Here is a 22352-nt window from a genome sequence, read left to right as displayed (position 1 = left end):
TCCATACTTCGACCTCATATGCGATTTTTTTCCCCGCCTGCGCGGTACAGTGTTGGGCGAGTTTTCTCAAGGGCAGCGCGCTCCAGAGCTTCCCTGAGACATCACCTCATGACCTCCATAGTGTCAAGACAATCTCACCCAGATCATGAACCAAGCACTTCCACAACAGTCACTAACTCACAACCAGTCTCCCAAGTTGCATTGAGCTCGACCTCTTTCCGGAACACGTCCTCCCAAGTCATACGCCTCCACACCTCCGGCTTCTCGACCGCTTCAACGAAGTACTTCATAGCGATGACAGTCTGCTCCGCCCAACGCGTGGAGCTCACCATCCCACAACCCGTAGCAAGCGGGGTCATCAGAACAGATTTTTATCGCCTGCTCAGCGAGCGCCACCCTGTTATCGGAGTTTTCGATATGGCCGTCCGTCCACAGCACAAAGCATAGCCCGCCCAAATACACTCATAAACAAGCTCTCGGATCCCAACGCACGTCCCAAGGAATTTGCATTGTTGGGCAGAGAACAAGGTACATGTAGCTCGTGTCCCAAGGATTTTTTTTTTTTCGATAGGCTTGTCGTCGTGGTCGAGCGGTTACGATTGTGCATGTGCCTGGTGGGGGGCGGAGCCGCGATATTTCGAGTATTCTAGAGGACTGCTTGGGCTTTTTTCCGTGATCCAATCGTATGACCCGCTGTTCTTGGGTTTGGCATCGTCGAAGGCTCCGTCTAGACGAGCCTAGCTGTTCGCGGGAGAGACGACGGCATCGAAGCGGAGAGAATGTTCGAGATACTGTACTTCAGACTGCATTCGTGGAACAACATATGTCATACCAAGAGTCCGATGCGTGTTTGACATCGTATCGTATCCGGAAATGGCATCGTGTGACACGGAAAAGGTCTTGTTAGGACATACATGACTCAGAAAAAGCATAGCCTACAGCATGTAGAAGTGCAATGCCCTACCCTGCCAGCAGAAACAGCTTGGACAGTGCGAATCAGTATAGCCAGAACTGAGTTTAGAGATGTAATCTCACTCACTAGAGAAGCAACAAGTCTCATCTCGTGTCGAAAATTTCTGCTCAATCAACCTCACTCATTCTTCGCCGGACTATATACACATACGTCTTGACGTCCTCCTCAGAATCCACGACACCAGCATGGCAAACATGGAACAACAAGATCAAGAAAGCCCTACAGTGATTGTGAGTGTTGTGACGATGGGTGTTTGCGATAGGGATGGATGGGCTTTGAGTAGGTAGGAATGCGAGGGACATGTGGTTTGGGGCTACGGCTGCGTATGCGGCGATTATGGTGGTTGATACTGGTAGTAGTGAGTTTACGTGAGGTTGAGGAGAAGTAAAATGTTGGGTTCTGCCCTGCGCTCTGCCGATAATGTTGGTTGGGAGGAGGAGCAAGATTATTTCTTTTCCTTCCGTACTTCATATCTTCTCCCGTTCTTCACCGGAACAGCAAACTACACGTGCTGGTAGGACCATCGTAGCTTCTCCTTTGATCAAACGTAGTCCTGGCATTACTGTGAATGCCACGATGTCTCGAGGTTCATTGACTGCCTTGTGGTTTTCTCCATTGAAATGCTCACCAGGAGTCGGCCAGAAGAAGCAATGCTGGATTTCAGAACTGGTGAGCTTGAGCTTGAGTTCTGCCGCGCTCGTGGCAATAGCGACGACATTCTTCTCAAAGTTCGCACGCCAAGTCTTGTCTTTGTGCGTCTCATTCTGGTTCAGCAAAGCCGCTATGCCGAGGAGTGTTTCGATGTACGGAGTGAGATCATCGGTGAGCCGACCGGCGAACTGCTGCATGAAACGAGGCAGCACTCCTCGGGTTTGATCATCATCTGCGGACTTGAGAATTGCTTCAGCGAAACGGCGAGGTAGATGCCTTTCACGAGCAATGGCATTCTGCAGCGGATCTCGTAGCATTGCGAACAGTTTTGGTGCATCTGCAAAGAGAAGTCAGCTCAGCGCAACAATCAAACATTGTGTAGTGTCTCACCTTCAATCTTCGACCAACCGAGTTGGACGCACAGTCCTCTTTGCCAATCCAGCTTTTCCCGCAACAAGAACTGATATACCAGTGCTGAGATCAGAGATTGAGTGACAGTGAGCGCTGTGAAGCTGCCGCTATCTCTGAGACTGCCGCAATTAGATTTGAAGTTGCCGCCAAAGCAAGATATGAGGACACTTTGCAAGCATGGCGATGAGCTCGGTACATATGGACTGACTTGGCTGGCAGGCAGACCGACCGCGGCGAACAGGCTGACCACCGTCGCTCTAATCTGCTTTGCCAGGTCACTGAAGGCAGTTTCCCATTTGGCCAGGTCTGGAAATGAGGCGGCAGGAACGTGAGCGATTGCAGTTGTGGGTGGAGTTGGAGTTGGACGGCGCGGCCGTGCGCGGACGGACTTTACAGTCACAGGTTCCCATTTCTCTGCAATGGCCGCATGCCGTAGCTTGACGATCAAGCGAGAAGGTTGGCCATCGTGACTTGTGACCTCCGTGTCGTGCGAAGACGTCTCGGTCAGAGATGAGCTCTGGGAGATCTCGCCGATCTCGTGGCCGGATGGCTCATGTTCGTTGTCCTGGTCACTAGCCGGAAGCTGGACCAATCCTCCCTCCTCGCCTTCAAGCGCTGCGAAGACTTCGGCACTCGTAGAGATTGTTGGTAGGGTACCGTAGGGTAATCTGTCAGCGCGCTGAACGGCATCTTCGTAGCTCTTCCGCAATTGATTCACGTAGGCTGGCTTGAAAGCTTCGCTACCGAGCTTGTACACTGGTTCAGACTTGAGGCCGCTTTTCAGTCTGGGATTCTGATGGCGCGTGGATCGTTGTATGAGAAATTTGTTGAGAGAGTCGGGAGTGTACGAGCAAATTTGATGATTCTTAGGGTATCCCAAAGAAAATTGGTTGATCAAGAGAGCTAGAGCAGCATTTTGTTTGGTGTTGTCGCCATATTTCCATTCCGGATGACGAGCTTGCTGCTTGGTCGCGTCAATATCTTGCAGCACAATATAGAGTGCATACTGCTTCGCAGTCGCCGACGGCAATGACAGGAGAACATCGATCTCGTCAGAAGTGGTTGTTGAGTTCGCAAAGTCTTCATCTTCGCCATCGTCCAGAGCGTCATCATCGTCGTCGGATGGTGCATGACGTTGACGCAAGCGACGCGAGATGGCATTATCCCTTTTTGGATAGCGAGTTGGATGACGAGGACGGGGCAAGTGGTTGGTATTCGGAGGAGGACCCGGCAGAGAAGCAGGATCGAAGGTGGCACGTTTGTAGTGGTATCTTTCGAGCACAGTCTCTGCCAGCTTGCTGCTCCCCACCCGGAACATGACATCGACCAAGGTCTCGCCGGCTTTCTTCAATTTGCCGAGGTTGCTTTCTGATGCCAGCTCTGTAAGTAGCTGCTGGCAATCACGCTCCGTTCGAAGTACTGCACGTCCATTCTTATGCGAGGATCGCTTGTAGTAAGCATGCTCGCGAAGGTGTTTCCGTATGAGTGCGAGCTGCTGCGACGTGCTTAATGCGGCTGGCTGTGTACTGCTGTCAATCATATGGAGCAAGCCTTGCACAGCGTCCCGGCGGTGCTGCCGCTCCATGATCAGGTCTGATGCCAAGAAAGGTCGGTATAATTGGAAGAAAGCAGCGACGGGCAATGGAAGTGTGGACGATGCGCTCTGCTCCTTCCTCCATCGTCCAACGCGGGCGGCAAGTTTGTAGAATGCCTAGGAAGCTAAGCTGAAATGCGGTGGGCCGTGCTTTAGCGCAAAGCTTAAATATCAGCACTTATAGATACCTATATATTACGAAGTTCTCATTTCATAGTAGACATGTTAAACAATGTTTCTACGCTTGCCCTTGCAGCGCGCGCGGCTAGTACAGTAGCTACCTAGTACCCAACATTTCAGGCGGTTGCGTCGGCTCCATGCATGCTCCATTCCAAATTCCACTTCTTCTTCTTCTTCTGCTGAAACACAGCAAGACAAAACCGCCACATGATTCAGATGCCGACATGCAAAATTCTTCACTTTCCCACCTATCTATTTTGTGGCCAACATCTGAAGCGCCAACGCGGCGGCCGAGGTACGAAGGTCTTCGCTGTTCATGGAACCTGTGCGCGACGAGTTCCTCGTCTGCGAGCTTCGTTGCTGAGCGCTGATAGATGTATGCGAGCTGTGCGGTGATTGATGGATGGTTGTAGGCGTTGAGGATTCTTCGGTGCTGGAGGAGATCGAGGTTGTGAGAACGGCAGCTGACGCGGCTGACGCAGAAGCGCTGTCAGATGGAGCAGGAGCAGGAGCAGCGGCAGCGGCAGCGGCAGCGGCAGCGGCAGCGGCAGGCGTGTGCTTCGCACGCGATCGAGTCATCTTAGGAGCAGCGGCCTGCACGGTGGCTACTGCTGCTCGTTTCTGCTTCTGTTTCTGCTTTTTCCTCGGCGGCTTCTCATCATGTTCGGGCTTATCATCAACCACATGTGAGGAGTAAGTGCCCCAAATGTCTTTAATCAGTGGAGGAAATGCGAGTCGATAGTCGTGATGCACGTCCACTTCAGTCTGTCAGCAGTTTGATACCAGGTGTGACATGGCAGTACACTCACCATCTCCAGAGCTTCCAACGTAGATGTAATCTTCGTCCGGCGCCAGCACCTTCACGCGCAGCTTGAGACTGCCTTCTGCGACGTCGGTGCTAACAATGCACTTGCACTCGTAGAATGGTGTTCCTCCAAGCTGTTTCACTCCGAACCCCTTCTTCGCAAGATCAGGAAGCTTGATATATTTTGGTGGAAAAAGCTCGAGCTGCTTCCGAATCCGGCCCTGGGCGTCTCGAAGAGGACTATGCTTCGTGACTGCTTGGCCCGGCTTGCTGTAGTACATGTCGAAACGTAAGCCTCCAAGGCGGGCAGGGATCGAGGCATCAACCAAGGCAATCCATGGGATTGGCTCCGACGCTGTCATCGAGTCTTCAACCCTCATGATAGGTACAAGCCTCTCCGTGGCGAGAAGCTCCGTTGGATCGTGTTCGCTCCGTGACACCCATGTCGGATCAGGCAGAGGGTCGCTACCAGTGTACGACAACGCCTTTGGGTTTCTTGCAGACGCCTTGCGTCCAGAAAACTTGGTACCAGCAACATCTTTCCATTCAGCAAAATCCAGGGCGGCTTTGGGAAAGCGTTGCTTATTCAGCTCATTGCCTGCGTAGATCTTGCTCTCTTGCTCATGAGCCCAGACTTTGACCCAGACGGTGCCCAGCTTGTGGACTTCGGGATCCCATTCCTCATGGCGCACCAAGAAGATGGAGCCGGTCGGAAGTCGATCAGGCTCGTTGTGGGGATACTGTATGAGGCCGCCTTTCGCAACCGGGTTGATGGATTTTGAACACCACACGTCTTCGATGGAGAAGTTCTTCAGCAATTTCTCTTTCAGATAGTTGATCACGAGACGACACTTGGAGATGCCTCCTGAAAGTAGCACTGCGCGACACTGTATTCTCGGTCAGCTCTCGCGGTGGAAGGAGGTTCCAACGGACGCTACCGACATTTCTGTTCGCCGGCTGTCCAAGGTGCTCTGCGATGACGGCATAAGCAAGCTTTGCCCACTCGATTATGAATGAGATCATTCGTTCTCTAGCGAGATGTCAACCACGTCAGCGTTACTGTCAGTACGCAAAGCCATGTCCATACCTGTCAAGAGAGATGGAAAGCTCGCTGATGCAGCCAGCTGCAGCAGAGCCTGCGGTTCCGCTGATGACGACGGTGTTTCTGGCGGGTATAGGGTCCTGCTCCTTCAGATACCCGATCTGGTCGTACAATTGCCGTTGGAAGTCGTTCACCGATAGGTCGCCGAGCACAGCGCAAGCATTTGAGAGGTCACCGTACTTTCGGATTTCAGGGCATCTCACAACATAGTTCAGAGCTTGCAATTCAACATTGTGAGCTCCCGCAAGACCACCTTTGGAAACTCGTCAGTTCTCATTCTGCGCGCAAGCGTGCGTGACCAGGGCCTCTCAACACTCACCGGTCGGCGTGCCCACAACATTGATGGCAAAGCGACTTGCGCTGTAAGCACAGCGCCTCGTGTGGATAGTGACGACGTCCTTGAGGCATGTCAGCTTTGTGTAATTGAGAGATGACAGATAGAGTGATACGTGCCATGGTGCCATGTCCTCCATCCGCACAGCAGACCAGATCATCGTCCTGATTAGCGCGTCAATGCGTGTTCATCGTCGTCGAAGCCCACAAGCAGAGCAGAGCATCTCACCTTGATAACGTTCTGTTGTCGCATCCTAATGGGCAAAAGTGGAATGGATTAGCAGGGGCAGCATGAAGATGTGACGAGTGGCACGGGCACACGTACTTCGGTAGATCGCTTGCAGCGGCGCAAATCGGCTCATATTGCAATCGAATGTTGGAGAAGCCAGCGGCGATGGCGGCGTCAATCATGATGCCACGGGCAGCACTGTTCCAGGCTACTGGTATGGTGATGGTTGATTCAATCTGGATATCATCTGGGATATGACACTTGCATCCCCTGGCGTGAGTTTGCGCGCCGCAGTGATAGCCAGTCGCTTCACTTCTCAGGAAGGAGAGGATTTGTTGGCGGATGACCTTCAGATGGTCGCAGATGAGCTCTTCGATGGCAGCGATGTCGCCGAATTCCGCGCCGATTGCTCTGTACACTCGTGTCACCAGCGCACTGTTCTGATGCTCTGGAGACAGGCAGAGCTTCCACAAGAAGATGGCAGCTTCGGCGCATTGCTGTTCCTCGATCCACTGCTGCGTCTCGATCTTGCCGGTGATGAGACCTCGGGCATCGTCCATCACCATGACTTGCTCCATCTCATTTCTGGAGCCTTCAAATTCGACGTTGACGGATTCGACATCGTGTACGGATTCGCCCGGGCGGACGAATTGCACGGCGATCTTGAGTCGCCCGCTGCCATAGTCGATCAACGTTCTCACGAAGGAGCGAGACCGGTCGATGGCAGAAGTGCCGGTCATGGTGGCAGAAAGGGCCACGACGACGCGACGGCAGTGCAGTCTTTTCGCCCGCGCTCAAGAGGAAAACAAAGTTGTGGCTGTAGTAAGCATGCAGGTGGATTTGCTCGGGGTCTCGCGGCGATCACGCAGATTGACCGTCATGCGTACATGTACCTGCAGGCACTGCTGCATCGCTCGTCCAGCAATTCCCGCCGCCCGCAATGGTAGTCACAGCAAGTACGACCGTCGGCATGCACTTCACGATAACACGAGGCAATGGCGAACGCCGAACAGTCACTCAGCCACTGCATGAACCCCTCCACTCGCCAAGACCCGCTAGTGCGGTTATCCCAGCCCCAGCCCCAGCCCCAGCCACTCCAACAAGTTCAACCAACCACGAACTGCTTCTTGGCAGTCGAGACGCAGACACCTTTCAGCTTTCAGCCTTTCACATGCCACCCGAGCTAAAGTAGCGATTCAAACGCCGCATGGTGGTTTGCAATGCAGCTTCCCAGATGCAGTTAGTTGATCGGTCATCGCGACTCCGACAACAGATCGGACCGGACCGGACCGGACCGCTCCGTGAAAGCCCCAGAGCCGGGAACTCTGTTAATTACATCGAACATGCAATCGCGAATGCCCATCTATGCCTATGGACACGACTGCGAACTGCCTGCCTTTTCCTCGCCGGCGCCCATCGAAGCGACACGCATTCGGCGCGGAAGTGGCTTTGCAGGCATCATTGCAACGCGCACCGGCACCGATGAGATCCAGCCGCACTACCTCGAGCACATCGAGCAAAGCAGCCAGAACCCGGCCGTGACCGAATCTCTGCCTATGCATCTGCCTATGGCTATACCGATGCCTGTGCCTATGTCTCTGCAGTCCGCGGAATTGTCAGCTGGCCATGCTGGAGAGATCACGTATCCCGCATCATCCACGCAGCAAGCTCAGCCGCCTTCTTCTCAGCTTGGCGTTACCGGCAAAATTACTCGCATTATGAACCACCTTAGATTCAAGCGTAAAGCGTCTGACGATATCCCCTCTCCGCCGTCTAAACGTGGCCGCACGCCTGAAGATCCTGGAGTCGCACACTCGCGGTCCGCCATTATTTGTCCTGCCTCGGAAATTTCCGAGACTGATCAAGGCTCGCCTGATTCTTCAACACCTGCACCTCTCGCTGTCAAATCTTCTCAGCGAGGCCCAAGCACCCGAAAGCTTGACTCAGACGGCCGCAACACTGCCAACGGTGGTACGGATACGCAACTCGACCCCCTATGTGGCGAGGAAGGAGGAAAGGTCAAGCAAAAGCTCAACGCAAACGAAATCAATGATGCCCTAGCGAGAATGTCGCACGATATCCTGGAAACTACTGAATCAGTCCTGGTATTTCTGGGCTTGCAGCAAAAACGACTCGTCGATAGCCCTTGTGTTCGTCAACCAAGCGAAGACCTGAAGCGACTGTACGAAACGTGCTGGGGTCCTGAGTGGTCCAACATTGAGCAGCAGATGGAGCCCCATGACGGTCTATCTGCATCGAATGTGCTCCGAGCTTTGACAGCCTGCTACGTGCATTGCTTCATCTTCAACGATGCATCAACGAGCCAAGATGAATTCTGCAGCAACTTGAATTCGGCCTTGCTTGCAGGTAAACAGAGTTGCTCATGATGACATCCGAAGTCTTCTCTTGCTAACTCCGACCAGATGCCGAAGCCGAACGACTCTTCTTTGCGCTGGCCATTGACAACGAACCAGATCGACTTGCAGCCGTGGGCCCGGCAGCCAATCTATACCCGCAGCCTCTGGAGACCGCAGTGCAGGAGGACCAATCTCCTCAGAGCATGTTCGACGCGCACGCGCACGCAGCTGCCAGTCGCCTCACGAACATCTTGCAGCCACATATTCAAAGCCTAGTCAACCTTGCCACAGTTCTACAGAAGTTTCAAGGCGAAGCTCATGGATGGTGCAGCGAATTCACAAGCAGCATGGCAACCGTCTTCAGCGCTGCAATAGACCTCAAATGTCGCCTGATCGACTCCAACTACAAGTACGGCTTCTTTTGGCCAACCGCTGGCTCGCCGGTAGACACTACTGTCATGAAGCTGGCTCACAAACTCCCTGGCCGCGGATCGCAAGAGGTCGCTTTCACGCTATTTCCTGGCATTCGCGTGGACTTTGGCCTATCTCGCGCCTCCTGGCCAGTGAAGACTGCCGATGTTGTGGCTCGACTTCAGGCCAACAACGCCGCCGAGGACATCTTGATGTATGGCTGAGATGCTACTTGAGCTACACGCTGCAAGTGCACTTGCGATTATCCTTGTCCCTTGCCGCTTTGTGTGGTCTCAATATGGATCTGCTGCTGCGCGAGCTTCACAACATATGCAGTAGCTCGGCATCGATGGCTGACTCCGAGCATGGTCCTTCCTGTTCGAGACCGGCTCCTTCAAGAAGAGTAGCGGCCCAAGCGGACAAATCACAGCGCATACCAAAGTGTTGCAACGACCTGGCCCAAATCGGGAGTCCAAGTCCATAAAGCGTGTTCCGACTCCAGCATCTTAACCTTGCATTCACGTATAGTACAACGTGATGTCGGACCCATGTGTTGCTTTCGCGACGAACGAAAAGCCGGAAATGTCGCCTTTCGCTGTCAAACTCAAGAACTGGACCACTCTTACTGGCATTGCATACATACCGACACCGGCACTTTCTCCATCAAAAGCATCAAACAGACCTCTTCCAGTTGGCATTCATGGTGCTACCACTTCAGCACAGAGCTGGGACATAATTCATCCAGACTACACAGCATCAACTTTTTGCCATCTCCTCGGCATTCCACCTGTGGCATGTCTCGTCCAAAACTCTTGCAATCGACATTGAAGAATGCTGGTGCTATCTCGAGTAGATTCTGCCTAAAATTTGGGGGCATTTTGGCATTGCAGTGCTCTTTTCACCACATCGCATTCGATGAGTGTACATTGCTGTTGGGTTGCACAGCAGACCCCATAATTCTGAGCGGGGTCACGCATGGGCAGGTGTCGTCTTCGCAGGTTACGGCACTGAACCGAGGGAGGCCGTCGTTGAAGATCGAGGAAAGTTCGCAACGAATGTCTACGACCCAAACGACTTTCCATATGGCCACAAGTCGAAAGTCCATATCAGTCCATTCCTCAAGGTAGACAAGATTTCACTCATGGTGATTTCTGAAGGCACTTGCGATCCTGAACTTTGAGAGCTTTGCTGGAAGCAGAATACGCCAATTTTCTTTGACGAAGTCATCAACACGAGCAACGTTTGGGAGGCCAGGCTCGAGGAGCTGAAGGGTGGTGTTACGATCCCGGTTCTGTATGGAGCGCAAGAGTGAGAGCTCATGTCGATGACTTCACAAGAGGGGTTATCAATGCACGACGAAGGGAAGCTGCACTGATCAGTGGCGCGCCTCGCGCTATTGAGTGGTCAAGGGTGGGCGCTGGCTGGTGGACCAGAGCTCTGCTGAAGTCACTTCCAGTCTTGAGGCACAGAAATTGGACTTGAAAGATTGCGAATAAGCGGATTCGGAATTATTGAAGTTGCAGGCGAATAGAAATCAAATCATCGCATATCTACCCGAAACACTACTTGCCAGCGAAATACTTCTCATAGCTGGCCCCAACATGGTTCTGGTGCCATCTGTACTCCGGATTCTGCTTCAACAACCTCTTCACAGTCTGCACGCCAGTCTCCGGCTCCCTCCCCAACAAAGTCATCATAGCAGAATCCGTAACCTCAGCATCACCATTACAAATCCCCTGAAAGAAAACCAACCTCGCCTGAAACCAGGCTTCTGACTTCCCTCCAATATCCCCCTTCGCCGACTCCCGAATCCACTCTTCCGGCTCCAAATACCTAACCTTCACCCTCCTCCCTCTCACCTCACCAATCACCTCCACAATCTCCAAAAGACTATACGTCCTCATCGCCGTCAACAAAACAATCCTCCTCTCCCCCCTCGGTTGAATCCCCCCCAACCCCTCCACAAGAACCTTCGCAATCACCTCCCCCAACTCCTCTCGCGACGTAAACGCAATCCTCCCCTCCTCAACCGCAGGTTGAATGTTCGGCATCAAAACCTCCTCACTCTCCGGATACCAGTTCAAAAACAACGGAAACGCATCAGCATACACCCCCGCCCTCAAACTCACAAACTCCAACCCCGAATTCCGCAACATCTTCTCCGTCTCATAATGCGCGTGTTGAAATTTTATCTTACTCCCATCCCCCCACCCCCCAAACCCCAAACTCACATACCACACCCTCTTCACGTCTGCTTTCTTCGCTGCGTCGATCACATTTCTATGTTCGGCAATCCTTTTCGTGGAATCTCGTTCTGACGACGATACGAAAAGTAGATTTTGCACGTTTTGGAATGCGGATGTGAGAGTTGAGGGGGAGGTGTAATCTGCGTGGCGGAAGAGAAGGTTTTGGGATTCGAAGGTTTGGGTGGTGAGGGTGTCGTTGTGTCGGGATGTGGCGATTATGGAGGTGGGAGGGATGTGGTGGGTGTGGAGCATTGAGGTGAGGATTTTGTGCCCGAGGCCGCCTGTTATTCCTGTGAGGAGGAAGGGGGTTGGGGTGGAGGGTTGGGTGGATGGTGAAGACATTGGTGGGTGGTTTGGATGTTGATTGTGGTTGTGGTGTTTGGTTGATGTTGTTCTTTTCTGATTCTTCTAGACATGACAACGACGACATATATATATCCTTTCTCCCAGAAGTCCTCCCAATGCTACAGTACTTGTCCCAAATAGGAAAATTGTGCATTGTGTCTGCTATACGAAATTCCAGATCATGATTGGCACGGGCTCATGTCCGGGGCGTGGTTGAAGTCGATCACTTCCCGAAACTGCAGGAGGTCGTTGAATGTCTTGGTAATCTGTGGCCTGAGGCGTGAATGCCGTCGTTCTGTGCCGACTTTAGTCTTTGTCCTTCCTTGATTATAGAGTGTCTCGTGCATTCGAGAAGGTGCTTCTTTCTCGCATACTCGTTGAAGGAAGATTAACTGCAGTCATCTCCAACACTGTGAAATGATTATCGGGAGGCATTGGTTGGCACGATCCGACACCCTATATGTGGAGATCAGTATCACTATGCCACCACTACCATACCGATTGACATCTTATCAAACTCCCCACCTCTCCCCTCCGTACAGACTTTCTAGAACGGAGTCCGCACTGCCAAACCAAAAGCCCGGCGACGACTATCATCTTCCATCAAAAACCTTCCCAATGGAATCATCTTTCATCCTTCCTTCCTACCTTCCAACATGTTAATATAACATCTCCCGAATCGTTCAAAAAAAATCCCACGTAGCAGCAGCGAAATCTGTAACTAATACCAAAGCATATAATGTACGCGATTATAAAAGAACCACCAACTCTTTCCTCCTAGAATTCTATACGAAAAAAAACCCATCTCCCTCTCATCATCATCATCATCATCATACCCACCCGCAAAAACCATAAGGTAAACACACGGCTGATTTGAATCGCGTTCGTCGCTAATAGAAAATCCCGAATTTTGGAGATCTCTTGGAATGCATATAGCGAGGCGAGGGAAGAAAGGCTTAATCCATTGGTATGTGCCCACGCACGCTTGATCGATATTCATAAGATTCTGCCCGAGGAAGACGATACCAGAGATGCAAAGACCACAGCATAAGGATACCCTTGGATTAAGAAAATTTTCAAAACTTTTTGAAGCTGGAGTTCGTCTTGACGGTATTTTTGCTCTATCGTCAAACGACTCGTGTTTCAGTGAAGAGGCTCTGAAAAAAAGCGGTTAGCTGATCATTGATGTGGTCAAATTCGGAAGATACGATGTTGCGGAACAAGAGCATTTGGAGGCAGGCAGAGCACTGAATTCGAGATGATAACAGTCATGAAAGTCAAGCGAGAAGTCCGAAATGATGAACAGGATATTACGAGTGTCATGAATCATATAGGCAATGTAAATCATCTTTGATTCGATGATATGAACGCCGTACAGCTCTCATGGATGCTTCAGCTGTGTTCCCGCTCCCAGAAAACCTTTCATACAACAAACAAACGCTTAGTTCTCGTGGAGAGTAGCCTCGTACGCCTTGTCCTTGGCAATCGGCTTGTCGGTCGATTTGACGTGACCAAGACCCTGCGATGCATATGCCTTGGCGTATGGGTTGAGGCGGAGCAAGACTTGCTTGTTGTGGAGTGGGTTCTTCTTCTGCACAACGGTGCGCTTGGTGATGGCAGAGCCCTTGACTGGGCGGAGCACGCTCTGGACTTCGCTGCTGTTGATGAGCTTGGCAATATCTGGCTGAGCGACCACGTTGGATGGGAGAAGGAAGTCGCGCTTGAGGCCGGATGGCTCGGTCGTGCTGCCGTAGACGGTGTCGAGGGCGGCGAAAGCGGAGGAGGTCCAGATGACGAAACGGCCGAGGTGACCACCTGGTGCGAGCTGGAGGAGGTTCAGAGCGTAGACTGGGCAGGTCTCAACACCTGGGATGTTGCGGAAAGCGGTGACAAGCTCACGGCCATCCTTCTCTGGCTCGTAGATAACGAGAGGCCCACGGCGCTGAGTGTGGCGGCGGTTCCTCAGCTTGCCCTTTCCTGCGCGGAGCTTGCGGGAGGCCTTGACCTTCTCAAGATCTGGACCGGCACCAGCAGCCTTGAGGAGAGCGAGAGCAGCGGAGGTCTTCTTCACGGCGGCGTTGGAGAAAGCGGTCGAGGAGATGACGAGTGGAACCTCTGGAACCTCGTTGATCTTGTGGCCACGGGCGAGGAGGAGGGCAGCGCTGGAGGATGCGGCGATGGCGGAAGCAGTTGCGAATCGCTTCTGGCCAAGGTTGATCTTCTGGTGCCACTTGCGCCAGACCTTGGTTGGTGCGAACATGCGACCAGAACGGCACATGTTACCAAAGGCAGCTTGACCAGCGCGGTGAGTACCACCACCAGAGACGCGGGGGATACGGGCAACAGCGCGACCTGGGAAGCGCTGTTAGTATGTATGTTGGTGTAAGATTCTCCATGTTCCAATGCCATGTTTCATCTCTTTTCTCCATCTCTGTACGTACCAGTTCCCCAAGACTCAGCAGAGGTCTGGTGACCGGCCTTCTCGCTCACGGCGTATGGCTGGCGCTTGTTCTTGGCCATGCCGGTGTGCACCTGCCTGTTGTTCCATTAGTCCTTGCCCTCAATTCCTTCATGCTCGCGGAGGTGTAATTCGTACTGGACAATGTCTGGGCGGATTGGCGCCTTGAAGACATTTGGGAGCGGGTGGGTGTCCTTGGATGGAGCACCATCGGCACCGATGATCGTGACGGTTGGGCGAGACGACATTTTTGCTGTGGTGTTAGTATGCAGCGTCGTGGAGTGTTGCTCGTCGCCAACTGCTGGAGTTCGAATTCGACGTCGGAGACGAATCGCACTTGACAATTTGCAGCGTGCCAAGACAGTGGTCGGCGAAAGGATTTGCCGACAAGCGAGAACTCAATCTGGCAGCCGAGGACGGTCGGACTTCTCTCACGGCATGAGTGTGACGAAGTGTTCTCAATTTGCAGTCTTGACTTGAGTACATGTACAGTGGACGCCCTCCAACTGACACTGACAGGCTCAGCGAACCGTTTTCGTAGCACAGTTTCGTTGGCGCTGTCCTACATTCCGCGCTCGCTGTCCTAAACGTTGGCGCTGTCCTAAAGATACTTCCAGCCTACCTGCTCATCACAAGGCGAGTGCATCTGATCGTAGGGCACCTTGCCGAAGCCACTGAACTCTCATCTCTTCCGTCAGGCCGGAGTCTTACTAATACCGCTTTCTATACCATCCGCACGCGGCCGGCTGTTGTTCACTCACTGCCGTCACTGCCGTTTCAGCAAATCACACCCTTGACCATGACTTGCAAGATCCGAATTGACTTTGAGCTTCCCCAATGCCCGTTATCTGCCAGACGCATTTATATGAGCCCGTCGAAGCAACTCCACCTGCGACATTTCACGATCACACTCCACCAACATGACGAAGCCAAGCGATTTCATAGACAAATACTCCTTACCGCGCAACGAGATCGAAAGCGCGCGTCTAGAACAGCAGCATAGATTAATCATCCAGAACCTAGGATTCATCCTCCACCCTCGCATCGAACAAGCCTCACCAGAAAACGCACGCATCGCAGATGTCGCCACAGGAACCGGAATCTGGATGCGAGACCTCTCTGCAAAAGCCCCCGAGACCTGGTCCTTCACCGGCCTAGACCTTTCCAACGCCCAATTCCCACCACCAGACCAGCAATCACACTGCAACTTCGAAATCTTGAACATCCTCGAACCCATCCCAGAAAAATTCCTCCAAGCCTTCGACGTCGTCCACATCCGCTACCTAATCGCCGCTCTAAAATCCCACGAATGGCAAATCGTAGCGCAAAATCTCCTCCGTCTTCTAAAACCCGGGGGGCACGTCCAATGGCTGGAGTCCAGATTCGGACATTTCGAATACCTGCAGAGCGCACCTGGCAACTCGACGTGCCATCTCAAAAAGCTATTCCAGATGATGCTAGATTTCGAGGCTTCGGAAGGTAAACTTCTGGCAAATTGTATCTCTCCAGGACTGAAGAACACCGTGCAGGAAAGTGGGTTTATCGATGTGCAAGAAGATGTTTTTGCCTCGGATCGGGTGGCGGAGAATCGGAAGGAGACGAATTTAGTCTCTGTGCAGGCTGTTTATCAGATTATTCAGCGGTTCTTAAGACAACGGGGGATGGGGGAAGAGGAGCAGGCTGCTGTTGATGAAATTTATGAGAAGGCTGTCCAGGAGATTCATGATGGTGCTTATACTTGGTGGACGATGCATTGTGTGACGGCGCGAAAGCCTCTGGACGATCAGGTGTAGTCTTTCTTGTCGGTAGCTCTTCTTCTTCAATGTCATTTGTGTCACCTTTGGTGTCCACTATTGGTCGTGGTGCCTACTTTGGCGCTCTGCTATGGTGCTCAAATGTGCTGTTAGCAAGGCGCTGACTACGGTTTCAATAATGCTTCGGAGTGGCTGGAGATGTCTATCTGTACCGCTCATATAGCTTCTCGAATTGTTGTTCTCGATCTCTACGAGAGTGAGTGGGCGGGCGGTTCGCAAACACGCATTGTACATCACAACTCTTTCTTTGCACCTTCTTTGACATCTTCCGTCTTCCTCTCCAAGGCCGCGGCCACTCTTTGCCTCAGCTCAGCAGCATCCGGCAGTGACTGGCTTCCCTTCCGCTTCTTGACCTCTTCCACAATCTCATCAACCATTTCATCAAATTCTTTGCCAGGCTCTGATGGCACGCCCAACGTCGCTCCTTGCAAGCTTTCCATACTATCGGTTTTCTTGAGTTCAGGCCGTGTGCTTCTGGCCTTGACCTTTCTTGCAAGCCACGTCTTACCTGGCGTGACCAAGAATCCGCTGCAAAGAGCAACGCCGATGACGCAGTAAAAGTAAACGCGGCCCCAGGCTAGCAAGCTGTCGTGTATGGTGAGAAGTATGAAGGGTGTGGTGACGAAGGAGAATGCGAGCTGTGTTACTACCCAGGTGAAGAAGTCGTAGTAGGGCTTGTACTTGGTCGGTTTCGAGCCATCTGGTGTCATGAAGAACGGACGTAGTAGGCGACGAGCGTCTGAAGATGCGTTAGCGTATGAAGTAGTAGGTCTAGAAGGAAACTCACTCTTCGCAACATTCTGCACAAAGCTTGCCAGGACGAATGTCAGGTAGTATCCAGGTGCGAAGCCATGCCAAAAGGCGCTAGTGACAAACGTGGCCATACTTGCTCGGAAGCCTGGCTTCTTGCCTTTGGGAGTGACTCGGAGGTAGATGTAGTTCCTCAACCAGTGGTTGGTATTGATGTTCCAATTGCCAAGATAAGCATGAGTGTTCTGTGCCAACTCAACACCCAGTGGCTTGATATTGGTGAGCCTGCCCCAATCAGCCTTGCCTGTCTTTGGATCGATTCCCTTAAAACCGATGCCAGCCAGAATACAAGCGCCTTCAGTCAGGGTCCAGACTCCATAATATTTCATGCGCTGGACGAAGTTCATCATGTATAGGTAGAAGACACGCATGAAGAAGTTCCTGTCTTTGAAGTGGTCGTCCAGCAGCACTTCTGGTCCAAATGAGCCCCAGAACTGGAGGAAGGCTACAATCCAGATGACTCCAGTCACGAGCTTGAACATGGCCGGTGTCGCACTGCGTGGAATCTTGCGCTTCTTGCGTGTCGGGGGTGCTTTTGCAGGATCCATTCCGGGCGGTAGATCGAACATAGTTGTCGTGACCCATCGCTCGTAGTCGACATAGTCGAAAGCAGGACCGGCAAAGAGTGATGGGAAGAAAGCGACAAAGCCGGCATAGCTCAGCGGATCTGGTAGTTTCTTGATGGCGCGCTCCTTTTGGACATCGTTAAGGTCGGAGTCTTTTTGCTTGCCATCCCAGACATTCCAGCAGAAGGCAGATAACTTCATGACCATGACCATCTGGGCTCCAGTGATGTCCACGGAGCTCGGGCTGTCTGCGATCATGCGGTAGATGTGGCTAACGGACATGTGGCCCATAAGGAACACAAAGCCAAGCCATGGCATATATGGGCCTTCGATATAGGCAGCGATCAGGTATGTACCGATGGCATCGAAGAGGACAACTACAAGTCCACCCCAAAGGTCAAAGAGCCCAACTAGGTAAAAAAGCGCGACGCTGAAGGAAGTTAGCACTACGATCCTATCGTGGGGAGGAGAACTGACGAGATGTTGAAGAGATTCCGTATGTATGGCTTGTCATCTGGCAGTCGTTTGAGCACTGCCGCGAGTGGGTATGATATCAGGAAGGAGCATATGAGTTTGACTGTGCCGCATCAGTGAATGTTCATGGCATGCTCCAGGCTGTTTTGAGAGACCGACACTCGTCTGTCGAGGCGCCTATCTTTCCTGCGACATATTCAAATGCTGCGAAAATGTCAATAAGCTGCTGCTTGCTTGCGTGACAAGGCTTCTCCCCTACGGTAGTTGAGATATGGCAGCATACTGTCTTCCGGAGTGGTGCCACTTGGCCGTTTGCTGAGGTGGTAGGAGCTGCGTGTTGTCACCGGAGGTCTATCTCATCTTGCAAACGGTCGTCGGGCGTTCCCAAATACAGCAGGCAATAGTCCGAGCAGTGTAGGCAGAGATGGGCGTGCAAATGCGAGAAGATGTTCACCGGCTGCAAGCCCGACGTCATTCAAGCCAAGCCCGACAGAGCTCGAGAGCTGTTCACGCGCGACGCGATTCCGCTTGCGATCAGATGTTGTTTACTTCAATTGTTTTGGGGAGCAAGTAATCGCGATCACGAAACGAGTACGATACCGAGACGGGTGCAATTTGGACAGTGAATCCAGAATCGAGTTTCCCGTTCCTCACGCTATCGTGCTGTGCTACTCTCTCTTGTCCTCTCATCGGGTATTGCAACATTCCAAGCCCAAACAATGTTCGCCAGACGCCTCGCTTAGCACAATGATTCCGACATGCACACCAACAGCTCTAATTCAGCACGATGCGCATGCTATTAGCCAAGACCTCCCCAGACGCCGCGTATCCTCCGTGCCAACTGGATATCCTTTTGCATGATGGTTACGCGCTTCGCGTGAATAGCGCATAGATTCGTGTCCTCGAAGAGATGCACTAGGAATGCTTCTGCCGCTTCTTGGAGAGCTTGGATGGCTTGTGACTGCCATCTTGTAACTTCCGATCCTGGCGGCGCAACATTGAGACAAACCTCGCGTACCTGGTCGCATCGTTAGAGAACATTCTGCAGAGGGACTAATGTTTGTCGGATAACTCACCAGTCGCGAGAAGGGTAGCTTGGCCATCAGAAGATCCGTCGACTTCTGGTATTGTCTGATCTGCCTCAAAGCCACTGTGCCAGGCCTGTATCTCTTCTTCTTCCGTGGACTTTGTTGCGCGCTGGCAGCGCCGCTACTTTTTCTGGGCCCTTTGCCGCTGGTGGAAGGACGTTTCCCTCCTCTGGTTGGTGTCGAGGTACTGCCCGTGCTCTTGCGCCCCGAAGACGCTGCTGCCGTTCGTGCCATGTTCTAAGATCTGAATATGCGTGTCCCAATGCCACACTTTCGCTGTTGCAGTGTCGTTCCGCTCCGATGCTCCGCTCCCTCCTACTCAATGCCGGTGCTGAGGCTTCAGTCGCGTCGCGTGTCGCATCCGCTTTTTGCGATGCACTTTGGTGAAACGCGGTGTGACAAGGAAGACGCAGCTGCTTGTCCGCGCGTACTCGTTGAAAATCGATTTCGAGGTCGTGAAAGATGTGTACGCTTTGGGGCGCGCAGTCTTCGTCTGGTCCGAAAGTCTTGTTGTTTTGCCCAGCTTCCCAGCCAGCTTCCCAGCCACACGACCCTGGCTCATGGAATGCACGCTAGTGAACTTAGCTACAGAGCCGCATGCGACCGAGATGTGGGGGCGACATCGGCTTGTTGGCTTGTTGGCTCTCACTTCCGGCATGTGTTAACAAGTGTCAAAGGAAAAGATCGACCTGCGCTTACCACACAAACACAACTCTCAACCTCCCCCACATAAGTTGATCTCCATACACCTCATCCTTCATCGGCACCACGACATACGATCCAACGACATACGATCCAACGACATGGCGGCAGTGGTGAACGGTGGAGGCGATGGCGCGCTTGGAGGACTACCTTTGGAGCAGTGGTTCTTCGAGATGCCCATTTGCACAAGATTGTGGACATCAGCGACAGTCATAACAGGAATCTTGGTACAGTGTCAGGTTTTGACACCTTTCCAGCTCTTCTACAGCTTCCGCGCAGTCTTCCACAAGCAACAGGTATGCGCATCAGGCCGGGAGATTCAGCACGAACGCTTGCTAACAGCTTGCACAGTTCTGGCGATTAGCGACGACATTTATCTATTTCGGTCCGCTCTCCCTCAACCTCCTCTTCCACATATTCTTCATCCAGCGCTATGCGCGCATGCTTGAAGAGTCAGCCGCCTCAGTCGCACATTTCAGCTGGCTACTCGCATACACCTCAGTCACACTGCTGGCCATTGCCCCACTCTTCAGCCAAGCCTTCCTGGGCACGACCCTCAGCAGCACATTGGTGTACATCTGGTCGAGGAGAAACCCAGACACGAGGCTAAGCTTTCTTGGACTGCTCACATTCAAGGCTCCATGGCTACCATGGGTGCTTGTTGCGTTCAATGTGGTACTTCACGGACACTGGCCTAAGGACGAGCTATGTGGAATTGCTGTTGGACACGGTAAGGACACAATGCCTCGCAGTGCTTTGGTCATCACTAACGGAAGGTAGTGTGGTACTTCTTCAACGACATTTACCCAACAGCGCACAACGGCTCGCGGCCTTTGGACCCACCCCAGTTCTGGATCAGGCTATTTGAGCGAGACGCGAACCCAGCACCTGACAGCGAGGTGCACCCTGCAGCGCTTAATAGAGACATTGCGGCACCAGCAGTACCAGACATGAGGTAAATGGCTACAATGCACATACAGTAAATAACACGATGTTACGAATGATGCCAGAAAACATGTCAGACCACGACAGCGAGCTGCGAAAGGTGAGGTCATACAGCCAAGCTTCAGGTGCAAGGAGCGATTCATGGGAAGGCACGAGCCACGTGTTCCATCGCAAGCTTAATCGTACGTCTAAGTGAAAGCTAGTCAATGGCAGGACTGGATTCTCGAAGCAGACGTGCTTTCTCAAATCACAGGACTCCTCTGGCAACCGGGTTCTGACGTTAATTTGCGTCCTACGCTCGAACACCTCCGGTACTAGCATTTCGATCTATCTCAGCTGTCTACACATATGGAAATCCGCAGACTCTGCTTCGTTTGATCTCGAGACTCTGTGGCCTGTACGTCGGAATCGCACATGCGACTCTTCAATATCGGGCTCAACGTGGATGCATACGGATGTTGGCAGAATCTGCTTCTTTGCACCTAACGGCTCTCGAGGCTATACATTGGAACAACGAGTTCTGCTCCTCTTTTTTTGACGATACTGAGCGGCTCTCGCTCAACATTATCTGCATCGATCACTATCACAAGTGCGTAGTGACATGCTAGAGACTTTCACAATAGAATCCGCAGGGCGGCGAGAGATCCGAGACTTCGCTATCTCGCGCAGTGATCCTTCTTTTGACAACGCTGGGCTAGAAAGCCTACTGGAGCCGTCATCCGCCTTCTGTCTCCGGGTGGCCTGTTTATTTTTGCCCAAACAGGTAATTGAGGAGGCTATGACTGCCCACTCTAGCATGAAGTCGGGGCATCGTTTGAGCAGGCCCAGCAGAGCACATAACAATACCTTTACGTTTGCATGCAGATCTGTAAGATACAAGATAGCATCCACTTTGGGAATGTGCATCCGACACTAAGCATCCTTCAGCTTCCATAGGGCGTGGAGAGATGCCCGTACCGATATCCCATCGGCCAGTGACGAGGGAGGGCAGACCAACCGAAAGATCTCACAGGACTAGATCCTCCAACAAGTAAATCATGTATAGAATGCCATCTTCCATCACCTTCTTGACATTCGTCCTGTTCATCACACTCCATCACGCCTTGCCTACACGTAACAGCCAAGCAGGACTATCTCGCGAATGACGTACAACTACAAAAGAACAAATCATTCTCTCGGAATCGATAACCGTAGAAGGATTGCGTACAACGCAAGAACACACGATTCAATCGTATGAAGGAAGATTGCATACCTTACCTCGAACAACAATTCGCGAACGATCAAAATCGATCCGAACCGCAACCATGCACCACACCCCCCAAGACCTCGAAGCCTCCCCCTCCCCCCTCACCTCCCCACCCCACAAACCCTCCCTCCAATCCCTCCACTCCGCCAACTCCGTCGCCGAATTAGGCCACATTGAAGAAGCCCTAACCCGAAAATTCGACACACGGTCCATGTTATCCCTCGCCTTCTGCGTCTTAGGAACATGGTCAACATTTGCTCAAGGCCTCTCCTCGGGGCTGAAAAACGGGGGTCCGGTGGCGATCCTTTGGGGTTTGGGACTTGTGTTTTTTTGTAATATGTGTGTGGCGGTCAGTCTGGGGGAGTTGACGAGTTGTATGCCGACGGCGCTGGGACAGGGGTATTGGGTGCATAGACTTGTTGATAATGGGTGGGGGAGGGGGGTTAGTTATTTGTGAGTAGATTTTTTATTTTATTTTATTCAATGTCGGGGTGTTTTTAATGATGATGGGGTGGAGGTGGTGATTGATGATCTAGCTATGCCTTGGAGTCAAGTATCGTCTAGGGCATCGCTGACGCTTCTTCGTTTGCTTAGGACTGCGTGGATCAACAC

The 22352-nt window shown here is 52.3% G+C and overlaps 13 protein-coding genes across 13 annotated transcripts in view; 6 read left to right on the top strand and 7 right to left on the bottom strand.

Moving 5' to 3' along the window:
- Positions 1-143: 143 nt before the first annotated feature.
- On the bottom strand, positions 144-368 carry MYCFIDRAFT_32527 (uncharacterized protein; the record flags this gene model as incomplete). Its single annotated transcript, XM_007928763.1, has 1 exon — positions 144-368. A coding segment is annotated over one exon (225 nt), but the record flags the coding sequence as incomplete, so codon positions are not given.
- Positions 369-1440: 1072 nt separating this feature from the next.
- On the bottom strand, positions 1441-3620 carry MYCFIDRAFT_197021 (uncharacterized protein; the record flags this gene model as incomplete). Its single annotated transcript, XM_007929092.1, has 2 exons — positions 1441-1961; positions 2015-3620. 2 exons carry the CDS (start codon positions 3618-3620, stop codon positions 1441-1443), a joined length of 2127 nt encoding a protein of 708 aa, XP_007927283.1.
- Positions 3621-3783: 163 nt separating this feature from the next.
- Positions 3784-7225, bottom strand: MYCFIDRAFT_215450 (uncharacterized protein). The gene is made up of 8 exons (XM_007929091.1): positions 6375-7225; positions 6279-6303; positions 6170-6214; positions 6036-6114; positions 5702-5969; positions 5557-5644; positions 4619-5491; positions 3784-4567 (listed from the first exon to the last, which is right to left on the bottom strand). The coding sequence occupies exons 1-7, from the start codon at positions 7016-7018 to the stop codon at positions 5453-5455; spliced, it is 1188 nt and encodes a 395-aa protein (XP_007927282.1). The 5' UTR covers positions 7019-7225; the 3' UTR covers positions 3784-4567; positions 4619-5452.
- Positions 7219-7583, top strand: MYCFIDRAFT_175281 (uncharacterized protein; the record flags this gene model as incomplete). The annotated part of the gene is made up of 3 exons (XM_007929090.1): positions 7219-7466; positions 7505-7521; positions 7552-7583. 3 exons carry the CDS (start codon positions 7219-7221, stop codon positions 7581-7583), a joined length of 297 nt encoding a protein of 98 aa, XP_007927281.1.
- Positions 7584-7621: 38 nt separating this feature from the next.
- MYCFIDRAFT_78852 (uncharacterized protein) lies at positions 7622-9270 on the top strand (the record flags this gene model as incomplete). The annotated part of the gene is made up of 2 exons (XM_007928992.1): positions 7622-8645; positions 8702-9270. The coding sequence occupies 2 exons, from the start codon at positions 7622-7624 to the stop codon at positions 9268-9270; spliced, it is 1593 nt and encodes a 530-aa protein (XP_007927183.1).
- A 1377-nt stretch (positions 9271-10647) lies between these two features.
- Positions 10648-11604, bottom strand: MYCFIDRAFT_120462 (uncharacterized protein; the record flags this gene model as incomplete). Its single annotated transcript, XM_007929089.1, has 1 exon — positions 10648-11604. A coding segment is annotated over one exon (957 nt), but the record flags the coding sequence as incomplete, so codon positions are not given.
- Positions 11605-11835: 231 nt separating this feature from the next.
- Positions 11836-12340, top strand: MYCFIDRAFT_175278 (uncharacterized protein; the record flags this gene model as incomplete). The annotated part of the gene is made up of 4 exons (XM_007929088.1): positions 11836-11934; positions 11971-11978; positions 12036-12173; positions 12217-12340. The coding sequence occupies 4 exons, from the start codon at positions 11836-11838 to the stop codon at positions 12338-12340; spliced, it is 369 nt and encodes a 122-aa protein (XP_007927279.1).
- Positions 12341-12927: 587 nt separating this feature from the next.
- Positions 12928-14391, bottom strand: MYCFIDRAFT_87119 (uncharacterized protein). Its single transcript, XM_007929087.1, has 3 exons — positions 14234-14391; positions 14079-14173; positions 12928-13989 (listed from the first exon to the last, which is right to left on the bottom strand). Exons 1-3 carry the CDS (start codon positions 14341-14343, stop codon positions 13079-13081), a joined length of 1116 nt encoding a protein of 371 aa, XP_007927278.1. The 5' UTR covers positions 14344-14391; the 3' UTR covers positions 12928-13078.
- Positions 14392-15015: 624 nt separating this feature from the next.
- MYCFIDRAFT_215447 (uncharacterized protein) lies at positions 15016-15888 on the top strand (the record flags this gene model as incomplete). The annotated part of the gene is made up of 1 exon (XM_007929086.1): positions 15016-15888. One exon carries the CDS (start codon positions 15016-15018, stop codon positions 15886-15888), a length of 873 nt encoding a protein of 290 aa, XP_007927277.1.
- A 254-nt stretch (positions 15889-16142) lies between these two features.
- Positions 16143-18040, bottom strand: MYCFIDRAFT_188669 (uncharacterized protein; the record flags this gene model as incomplete). The annotated part of the gene is made up of 4 exons (XM_007929085.1): positions 16143-16264; positions 16322-17695; positions 17919-17963; positions 18019-18040. 4 exons carry the CDS (start codon positions 18038-18040, stop codon positions 16143-16145), a joined length of 1563 nt encoding a protein of 520 aa, XP_007927276.1.
- A 518-nt stretch (positions 18041-18558) lies between these two features.
- Positions 18559-18937, bottom strand: MYCFIDRAFT_102363 (uncharacterized protein; the record flags this gene model as incomplete). The annotated part of the gene is made up of 2 exons (XM_007929084.2): positions 18559-18777; positions 18836-18937. Coding segments are annotated over 2 exons (321 nt in total), but the record flags the coding sequence as incomplete, so codon positions are not given.
- A 713-nt stretch (positions 18938-19650) lies between these two features.
- MYCFIDRAFT_63709 (uncharacterized protein) lies at positions 19651-20508 on the top strand (the record flags this gene model as incomplete). The annotated part of the gene is made up of 3 exons (XM_007928916.1): positions 19651-19845; positions 19901-20279; positions 20330-20508. 3 exons carry the CDS (start codon positions 19651-19653, stop codon positions 20506-20508), a joined length of 753 nt encoding a protein of 250 aa, XP_007927107.1.
- Positions 20509-21798: 1290 nt separating this feature from the next.
- MYCFIDRAFT_154374 (uncharacterized protein) overlaps positions 21799-22352 on the top strand; it is a gene marked incomplete at its 5' end in the record, with an annotated part of 2926 nt that continues 2372 nt past the window's right edge. The window contains 2 exon segments of the mRNA XM_007929083.1: positions 21799-22186; positions 22202-22288. Coding sequence (XP_007927274.1) covers positions 21799-22186; positions 22202-22288 — 475 coding nt within the window.

The sequence above is a fragment of the Pseudocercospora fijiensis genome (assembly GCF_000340215.1).
Source record: "Pseudocercospora fijiensis CIRAD86 unplaced genomic scaffold MYCFIscaffold_5, whole genome shotgun sequence".
Lineage (NCBI taxonomy): Eukaryota > Fungi > Ascomycota > Dothideomycetes > Mycosphaerellales > Mycosphaerellaceae > Pseudocercospora > Pseudocercospora fijiensis.
The sequence above is the reverse complement of the archived record's forward strand: the minus strand, read 5'-3'. Positions and strand labels throughout refer to the sequence as shown.